Source organism: Ananas comosus, linkage group 15, assembly GCF_001540865.1.
Source record: "Ananas comosus cultivar F153 linkage group 15, ASM154086v1, whole genome shotgun sequence".
Classification (NCBI taxonomy): domain Eukaryota; kingdom Viridiplantae; phylum Streptophyta; class Magnoliopsida; order Poales; family Bromeliaceae; genus Ananas; species Ananas comosus.
Genome location: NC_033635.1, coordinates 9,883,313 through 9,893,979, shown reverse-complemented (window position 1 = coordinate 9,893,979; position 10,667 = coordinate 9,883,313). Strand labels below are relative to the sequence as shown.

The following is a 10,667-nucleotide window of genomic DNA, read 5'->3' as shown; positions in this document are numbered from 1 at the left end:
TGGAATAATTGTTACAAAGAAGACTTTTTATTGTCGGTGCGGAAAATCAGTCCTGAAATTATTTATTTCTCTATAAAAAGTAAAAAAAAAATTACAAACTTGTCATGCCATCATTTCTCCATTACGTTTAAATAAAATTATTTTAAATTTTGAAAAAGATTGCAACAAAATAAGTGACTGATGATTAAAATAGGGATTGTAATGCAAAGTGACAAATACTTGGTTGTAAGCAAAATTGGTTGGAAAATTGATTTTCAAACTGAGAAAGCAGAGTTTTTCAAATGTAAAGTACTTTTTATTAAAAAATATATTTTCACATACTTAGGAAAAAATATTATAAATTTGCATTCTTTTGACTTTTTTGAAATATATTCATACATTGAAAAGACAACGCAACTCCCTTATAGGGATGTAAACGCGGTGAATCTAGGTGAGATGCGTATCTCATCATTCGTCCTATTTTCTTAACCAGTCATATTTATTTTTATTCTATTTTTTGCTCCTACTTGTTACTTTATTCGAGATGGATCGAGATGTATGTGTTTTTTGGCGTATCAGAGTAAATCAAAGAAAGAAAGAAATCTATCATCTCTCACTTTATTTTTTTAAGCAGATCAAGATATATTATTTTTTATTTTATTTTTGGCCCCTATTTACTAGCTCACTCGGAACGGCCGGATCAAGGCAAAAGCTCCACCAATCTGGATCCATTTGCATCCTATATTATCTCTTCAGATTGGAGGGGGAAGTAACAAATATAAAAAAACATAAAATAAATATAAGTTTTTAACGCTTTAAATTATTAGAGAATAATGATTGTTTTATATAATTTAACAAAATTCAGACAAAAGAAAAAAGAAAGAAAGAAAAGGAATCTCTCCACCAAATTAAAGGGGCTTCTTTAGAGCAAGTTGGTTGGTAAGTTGTCCCCATGACCACATCTATTTGTGGCTTGAAGCTTGTTATAAAGGTTGGTGGGTTGTGTTCCTATTGCAACCTAGTCCCCCACACCCCTCTCTCTCTTTCTCTCTCTCTCTCTCTCTCTCTCTAGATCTCTCTCTCTCTAGATTTTGAGTTAATTTGAGTGGAGGAGAGAGAAAGAAAGAGATATATATATGTAGGAGGAAAGTATAAAAGAGAATTAATGGGAAGGAGACCATGTTGTGAGAAGGTGGGGTTGAAGAAGGGGCCATGGACACTTGAAGAGGACAAGAAGTTGGTCCACTTCATGCTCACACATGCTCCCTCTTCTTGGAGAGCTGTTCCCAAGCTAGCAGGTATATATATTTATATATATATATATATATCATTACATACCCACACACACACACACACAGATATATATATATATATATATATATATATATATATGATTCAACTTAATTACTTTTCCTGTTTCAATTCCCCACCACCATTATTAGTTTGTTGTTCATCACTTCAAGCTAAGAGGATTTTCCCTCTCATTGCAGAAGAGAGAGAGAGAGAGAGAGAGAGAGAGAGAGAGAGAGAGAGAGATGTAGGAGTTGCATATAATCAAGGGTAAGAGACATGGATATTAGGCCGGAATGTTTCTAACAGCACAAAGTCAGTGATGCTATTAAGTTTTTGGCTCTTGAATGAAAGAATGTGAGGTTACGATGATAGTGATTTTCTAAGATTAAGTAGATGATAAGCTAAAAAATAGTCAAAAGAGTAAATTTAACGGTGAAAAATTTAGCAGCACTAAAGAACTTCTCCAAGTGAACTCTCTCTCTCTCTCTCTCTTTCTATAGGAGTTTGAAATATTCTAAATCATATTTAATGATATTGATTGTTGATTCGAAAGTACTATCATCGAAAACGATTTATGGTACAAAGGCGATCATACTCAGTATAGCAGTCGGACTCTGTATATATATAATTCCTGTGCTATTTCTATATATGTTCTGCATGGCCTTTGATTGATAAATCTTTCATTTAAGCACACTAGTTAGTAAAAATATTATTCTTCATGGCAAAAATTTTTTTTTCTTTAAAAGTTATCAATTATCATTTCTTTGTAATTTCGTCTTTCTTTTTTTTTTTTTTTTCTGTTTACCCGAGATATATAAGGTTGAAATGAAGTTTTAAGTTAATAAACTTTTTTAGTTTTTGTTACAGTGCTTAGGCAAAAAGTTCGTAGACTTTTAGTTTTTTTTTTTAAAATTTTTTTATCTTATTGTGAATGTTTTTGCTAATGGAGAAAAGGTGAGAAAATGGTGACAATAACACAACGAATGGATGGAAAAACTAAGGACTTTTTTCTTTTCTTTTCTTTTCTTTTTTTTTTTACTCTCTATAATGTACATTTAATTAATAAATTAACTTATAATTTAATAATTTATTCATTTCTGCTCGTTTGTTTTTTAAAAAAAATAGTTTTTTTTTTAGAAAAATCTGTTTTTTTTTTCCCAGATTTCCCGAAAAACGAGAGTTTTTGGTTTCACTTTCTTTTTTTTAAAAACAAAAACACTAGTTTTTCATAAAATTTGAAAAAAATTCTAAAAAACTGATTTTTTTTTTTTTTCATACTACAGTATAAGAAAATATCAATATAAGAATGTATTTTAAACGACGCTTGACGAAAGCGTTCCCAAGCTTCTCTATAATATTATAGCAAATGGCGCAAATACCGACGCTTTAAAAAACGTCATCATATAAGTCATCTATTGTTCAAACCAATTTATTAAATGATAAATTTTATTATTATTTTTAATTTTTGACGCTTTGAAGCGTCAGAATTTTAAAAAGTTTTGAAAAATCCTGACGCTTTAAACCATCAGAATATATTTTACCGCCACTTATATATGCGTGGCGACTCTTTAAATATAGGGAAAATTTCACCAGTACCCTTCTTGGAGGTCATTATATTATAGATGCCCCTCTAAAATTGAAAATATCATCAATACCCCTCTAAATATTGAAAATACTCATGAATGCCCTTTAGGTAAAAAATCCATGAAAAACATCATCCATTATTTTTTAAATGACATTTTTGCCCTTAATATTAATTTAACAAAGTATAAAAATTTAAAGTTATTTAAATGATTGGTTCTAAATTTTGAACTGTATATTAACTAAATTTTACTTTTTAAAATTTTTAATAAAATATTTATAATTTACTAAATATAAAATGCTCCTTTTTAATTTTTTCGCTATGAAATTATATAGTTTATCATAATATATAACTGTCAATATTAATATTCATGTTACCTCAAGAGTTAATTATTTATTAATTCTATTTAAATATAATAATTTACAAACATTACACAAAAAAAAAATTAGATAGCCAAAATTCTTGATAGTATCAATTGACATTCATATAAAATGTATTTTCTACAATAAAATAAAAGTGCGTAAAATTTCTTTCACCTATAGGCCATTTGAACAATCCCTTTAATTTTAATTTTTTTTATTTACACCTTCTCAATTTTATTTTCTTTTTACAATTGAGTGATTTTTATTAGCCAATTTTTTTTAAAAAAAATTAGTAAATTAATGAATGAGATATCTCGGCTAAGAAAGTTTACTACATGCAAAAACCTAATAAAAAAACTAAAAGCTTAAGAGGCCTTAATAAAAAAAAAAGTTGAAAGGGTCTATTTTAAAATAGAATAGGTGAGGGGTCTCCACACACTTTTACTCACCAACAATTAGGGGTAGAAAAGTCATTTTATCTTATAAAAATTTACAAAAACAAATAGAGGGTGATGGAAGGGTATTCATGATAGTTTATGAAGTTTGACAGGGTATGGATAATATTTCAAAATTTTGAAGGGTATCTATGATATTTTTAAATTTTACAATAGTAGTCATGAAATTGCCTCTTAAATATATATATATTATGTGCCACGCTTTAACCGACGCTTTCGTATACGACGCTAGACTATTTTAAAACACTTTTAAGTATTATTAAATAAAAAAAATATCCTTAAATATTAATGTTTTTGTAGTGCTTTTTTCGTTTATCGGAGATATATATGTTGCATGCATGGTGTAGGTTTGTTGAGGTGCGGAAAGAGCTGCAGGCTAAGATGGACGAATTATCTGAGGCCAGATATAAAGAGGGGTTTGCTGTCTGACTCCGAAGAAAAGTTGGTTATTGATCTCCATTCTCGTCTCGGGAACAGGTACTCTCTTCCTAGATCTCTACACACATGTTGTACCTATGTACAGAAATATGGCAGGGGACATGGATACCTGAAATTTTATCAAAATTCGAATTCGAATGGAGTGGATTTGTTTGCTTAAATGGATCAGTATTCTATTTTGTGGCGGGGGACCATGTTGGACCGAGTCATGTTCAAAATTGCGTGAGGTTGGTTAGGCTGAGTCGCAATCGAGACCCGTGGGCGTTGTATCTATAAGCTTTAAGTGAATTGATTGTGTATTTTTAACAGTTCGAGCTTTTGAGATTAATCGTTAGTGCCAACGATCCGACAAGATTTACCCGATAGTAAATATATATTCGGATATAGATATCAAAAGCATAAATCAGACAGATGTGATTTTGGGTATGAATTTTGATTGTATCTGGTACGAATCTGAACCCAACCCAAACCCAACCCAAACCCGACCCAAACCAAAAATTATATATATATATATATATAGAGAGAGAGAGAGAGAGAGAGAGAGAGAGAGAGTGTCCAATTGCTATGCTATCGATAGCACCAAGTAGTTAGTGCTATCAAGTTTTCTGCAGTTTTCTGCCGTTAGATTAACCCCTTTGATTATTTTTATCTGTTAAATTATATTATTCAACCAACCACCCACTCAACCCTAGAGGGTCCACATCATCCTAACCGCACATTTTTTAATCCAAGGGCGGAAAATTTAATAGCACCAAGTCATTGGTGCTATTAATAGTATTTCAGCCTAGTTCTATAGAGTCCGACTGCTATGCTATCGATAGCACCAAGTAGTTAGTGCTATCAAGTTTTCTGCCGTTAGATTAATCCCTTTGATTATTTTTACCCGTTAGATTATACTATTCAACCAACCACCCACTCAATCCTAGGGGGTTCACATCATCCTAACCGCACATTTTTAAATCCAAGGGCGGAAAACTTAATAGCACCAAGTCATTGGTGCTATTAATAGTATTTCAGCCTTGTTTGGGGTTCGAATTTTTGGGTTTGGGTTTCAGATTTTGTAGTCGGATTGAGGTTCGGGTTTTTAATTAAGAATTCGCCCCGAATCCAACCTAGTGACATTCCTATATACAATGCATGCATTATAAAGTAATTGCCAACTTGCTGTTTGTGAGTTTGGCCTGGAATGAGCTCAAAATAGATCGCTCGTTTAATAAATAAAAGCCAAATACGACTTGAACTTTTCAATTCGAAATTTTAACGTTATAAATGTATAGAGAGAGAGTTGAGCTGGAATGCTGCCGATAGCAAACGAATTTCGTTACTACTGATTTATTTTTTATGATAGAGCTTTCAAATCAATGATCGATACTATTGAATATGATCTAGACTACTTAAAGTAACAAGAAATTAAATTTTTTGTATTTTCGACACCATTGTCCTAATGATCACAGGACGGATCACAAAATTCTATAATTTTAATGATCGCTACAGTGTAAAAAATTGAAATCAATTGAATTTTTGTTAGAAACTTTTTTAAACTATTTAAAACAATATTTATATCCTTGATCTTTAATACAAAAATTCTATTATTAATTTTTGAAGGATATTCATTTTAGCTGTTTCATATTTACATTCACCTAATTAATGTACAAGAGAACAATGTCAAAAAAATATAAAATTTGATTTCTAAACACTTTAAATCTTCTAAATCATATCCAACAATGTTGATCCTGGATTCAGAGGCTTTATCATAAAAAATAAATCGATAGCAACGGAGCTCATTTGATATATCCACGCACACGTAGCAAACGAGCTCTGTTGCTATCGATTTATTTTCGATGATAAAACCTTCGAATCGACGATCAGCACTGTTGAACATAATAAATTGTACCAGAAGTTTTGAACTTTAAACTGTAGGTCCCTTCACTATATTTGTAGGGACCTGTATGCAATTGACCCTATAAGTTTTTAGGCCGCACAAACAATGGTCCAACTCTTTTTACCTCTATAGCGTTAAAACCGTAATGATTTCTCGTTATATATTTTAAATTGCTAAATTATGTTATAAATACTAATTAAGGTACATATTAATTAGTACTCTAACATCAAATTTTTATTAGTAATTAATAACACAATAATACTCCTCATATAATTCTAGCCCCCACTAAGGGCATATTTGGTTGCTCAAAAGTAAATGAAGTGAAAAAAGTCACTTTTATAAAAATGACTTTCGAGTTCGATTGTTTGATTGATTATAAAGTGAAAAATTAAAGAATATTTTGTAATTTTAATTATTAAATTATACATAAAGATATGAAAATATAAACAAGGGACTTATACTCACAGTTTAAAATATAATTTTCAATTTAAATTTATATTTAGAATTCAAAATTATATTTTAAAATTTAAATTTAAACTTAAATCCGAGTTTCAATTTGATTTTAAACTCTAAATTCAAATATGGATTCTCAATTTAAATTAATATTTAAATTTAAATTTAAATTTGAATTTAAATCACAATTCGAATCGAACATTTGAATTCATTATTCGAATTCAAATTCAAATTGAAACTCGTTATTGAAATTAAATGTAATTCACTACAACAAAAATGGTCTATAGCGACACTTTTAAATGTGGGTACATGTCAAAAAAGTGCTGCTAGCTAAAATTACCGACACTTTTAAAAAGTGTTGCTATATATGGGGTCGCTAGGTATATAGTGACAGTTAAAGAGTGTCGCTATAACCTAAAAGAGTGCTGCTAATTTACCAACACTTATTTAAGCATTTAGCAACCACCGAAACTCTATCTCGTTGGCTGCGGTGGCGGAAGAGGACGACAGGAAAGGCTCTTCGTCTAGAATTTCAGTGGATTGAGTGAAGAGAGAAGAAAAGATTGTAATTGATTTTTCTTTTTTTTTCTTTTATGTTTGTAATCGGGTCAAATGGACTGGGTGTGGTGGGTTGAGTAGAGTAATCTTTTATTTTTGGTTGGATTGGGCTTTATATTTAGGCATAAGTAGATATTTTTTTAAGTTTTAGCATAAATGGGACACTTACTCAAAAGTGTCCCAAACATGTGTCCCTATAACCTAATTCTGTTGTAGTGTAAATAGTATATTTAAATTTGAATTTGAATTTGAACCTAAAAGTTTAAATTTTAAATTCAAATTTCAACCAATAATTTGAATTTATAGTTGGAACAATTTGAATTCAAAGTTCAAATTGACGTTCTTAGATAAAAATAATTTGATTAAAATTTAAATTTTAAAATTTAAATTTAAATATTAATTTAAATTCTAGAATTCAAATTTAAATAAAAATAAAAAATAAAATTTAAATATAAAGTCATAAATTTGAATTTAAAATTTTATGTTGAATTAATTACAAATAAAATTCAGAATGTGATCATCGTTTTAATTCAAATTTAAAGTGAATTTCAACTTTAAAAATAAATTCAAATATTAAATTTAAGATGAAATATAACTTCTTAACTTAGCTCTCCACTTTCGGTGACTTTCAAATTTTTTGAGTCGAAGTAAAAAAAGTAAAATTTAGTTAGAACTTATTTATCAATCCACTTTCGTAAAATAACTTACATATTTATTTTCACAAACCAAACAATCTATAAAACGTCGCTTTCTATAAGTGCCATTTTTTATGCTTCATTTTCGGCGAACCAAAAGTGAAATACTTTAGACTATTGAGCACCCCTTGAAAATGAAGTGTTTTGATCTTTACTAGAGAAAAAGATTGAACGACTTGGTTTTAAGGGCGTGGTACAAAGTGTTCCCTTGAAAACGAAGTTCCACAAACAATAAGCTTAGTCCCTAATTATTATTCGCTTTTAACGATGACCTTTGTGCTAAAAAAATTGTCTCCAAAACACAATATTTTCTTCCATTTAAATCAAGACCGCATAATGAATCTTGCAAAGTCTCAAGTCCAGACGTGACGGAAAGTGTTTTATATAACAGCGTTCACTATCAGCTTAAACTTTAAAGTATAACGATTGTTTCATTTAATTTAGCAAACATCATTCTTTACGGTAGCGTTTGGTTCAGAAACAAGCGGGGGAATAAGCCCTTGTTTCCCCCATTGTTCCCAAACGTCGTGTTTGGTTTCCGGAAATAGTAATTTCCGGATTCATGGAATAAGCTGCCATAAGGCTAGAATTGTTGTTCCACCCTTTTTCTAGAACAAACTTGTTCCAGGATATATAAGAACAAGGTTAATTAAAATCTAAATTTAATTTTACTAATAGTGAATCGTTAATTAATGGGAAAACTTCAAAAACCCCCCTTGTGGTTTCAATTTTTTTCACTTTAGTACCCTGTGGTTTAAAATGTATCAAGTTAGTACCCTGTGGTTTCTCACTTTATCACTTTAGTACCCCGTGGTTTAAAGTGTATCAAGTTAGTACCCTATGGTTTTGTACTTTATCACTTTAGTACCCTGTGGTTTTTTAAATCACAGGATACTAAAGTGATAACGTGTGAAACCACAGGGTACTAAAGTGATAAAATGCAAAACCACAGGGTACTAACTTGATAAACTTTAAACCACAGGGTACTAAAATGATAAAGTGAGAAACCACAGGGTACTAACTTGATACATTTTAAACCACATGGTATTAAAATGAAAAAGTGTGAAACCATAGGGGAGGTTTTTGAAGTTTTTCCTTAATTAATCTAATTAACATATTTAAATATTTATTTATTACTTAAATAATAAATTAGTTAAATTAATTTATTATTTATACTTAATTATTAATAATTTTTAATAATTATTATTTTTAATAATTAGATAATCAATATTATTATTAATTTATTATTTATAATATCTTATTAATAATATTAATTTATTATTTATAATATGTTATTAATAATATTAATTTATTATTTATAATTAATTATTAGTAATTTTTAATAATTATTATTATTTATTAATAATTATTATTAATAATTAGATAATCGATATTATTAATAATTAATAATTAATAATTAGATAATAGATATTATTATTAATTTATTATTTATAATTAATTAGTAATGTGACGCTCCAACTTTCCAGGGGGTCACCCATCCTAGGACTACTCCCGTCCTAGCACGCTTAACTCTCTTAACCTCTTGGGTCTTGCCACCACCCAAAATGCTTAAGCCGGGTTAAGAGTTTAGCCATATTATATCTCATATATAGGACTATCTGGGATCTCACAAGTAATAATTTATTTATTATTTATTTTTAAGTAATATTTTGATGTTAATTAATTAGATAAAATAATTTTAATATCAAATTATAACTCTTATTCCTTTTGTTCCAATCTAACAATCCAAACGCTATTTACCTTATTCCTAGAAATAACCCAATTTTCATCCAAACGTAAAATTGATCTAGTTTCTCCTTATACCTGAATTTGTATCTATCACTGGAACAAGCGGTTCTTACTTATATCCGAACCAAACACAGCCTACTAGCTTAAGCTTTTAGAAAAATGATTATTTCGCATTATTTGACATATGTGTATATTCGTGGTCCTGGTCCAATCTTTTGATACGGACTAAACGGGACTTGACGGGACCTATAAAATTCGAGCTGAATAGGCAGGATTATATGCTTACAAATCTTGCTCTTTCTCTTGCAGATGGTCTAAAATAACGTCTTACCTACCGGGTAGAACCGACAACGAGATCAAGAACCACTGGAACACGCACATCAAGAAAAAGCTGAGAAAAATGGGGATTGACCCCCTCACTCACAAGCCTATAGTTCCTTCGAGTGGCGAAGGAGTGCACAACGATCACCAACAGCAACCACCGGTTAGGGTTTCGGCAACTGACCGGAAGGACGAAAGCGGTGATCAGCTCGATCTCGCCGCGGATGTCGGCGAACTCGTCGACGGCAAAGCAGCTCATGATTTTTGCACAGATGAAGTGCCCATGATGGAACCCCATGAGATCATCATCCCTTGCGGTACTGCTTCTGCTGCCTCTTCCTGCAGTTACTCAACATCTTCTAGCTCAGCATCAGTGGCTTCCTCAAATTCTATATTAGAAAATAATAAGGCTAAGGAGATGAAACAGCAGCAGCAGCTTCAATGCATGGAGTGGGCAGAATCATCCATGTCCTTCTGGGACATGGACACTGACTTCACTGATTGGAATTTGATGTTTAATGATGGAGATGGATTACTTGATCTAGACACTTTAATCTTGAATTGATGTTTTCTTTTTTTTATATATAATGCGCCAAAGTTCTAAGTAAAACGCATTTTATAGGACAATTACAGGTGTACATATATGTGTATATATATATATATATATATGAGCCGTTGAATGACACTCAGTTTGCATGGAGAGCTATCTAAGTGCTCTCTCTCTCTCTCTCTCTCTCTCTCTCTCTCTCTCTCATTTTAGATGTTGTACGGTTTTAGTTCAATAACTAGGGTTTTAATTTCCTCATTTCAATTGAATGTGATATCCCACTTCTCATGAGGTTATCCATCCTAGTGCTACTCTAGCCTTAGGATGCTTGACTTTCTTAATCTCTTGGGTCT

At 30.6% G+C, this 10,667-nt stretch overlaps 1 protein-coding gene across 1 annotated transcript; it reads left to right on the top strand.

The window, feature by feature from the left end:
• LOC109720988 (protein ODORANT1-like) lies at positions 1,012-10,377 on the top strand. Its single transcript, XM_020248367.1, has 3 exons — positions 1,012-1,277; positions 4,019-4,148; positions 9,756-10,377. Exons 1-3 carry the CDS (start codon positions 1,145-1,147, stop codon positions 10,330-10,332), a joined length of 840 nt encoding a protein of 279 aa, XP_020103956.1. The 5' UTR covers positions 1,012-1,144; the 3' UTR covers positions 10,333-10,377.

Coding starts and splice junctions, on each gene's coding strand:
- LOC109720988 (XM_020248367.1), top strand. CDS start 1,145: ATGGGAAGGAGACCATGTTGTGAGAAGGTGGGGTTGAAGAAGGGGCCA. Junction 1,278..4,018: donor AGCTGTTCCCAAGCTAGCAG/GTATATATATTT, acceptor TGCATGGTGTAG/GTTTGTTGAGGTGCGGAAAG. Junction 4,149..9,755: donor CATTCTCGTCTCGGGAACAG/GTACTCTCTTCC, acceptor TTTCTCTTGCAG/ATGGTCTAAAATAACGTCTT.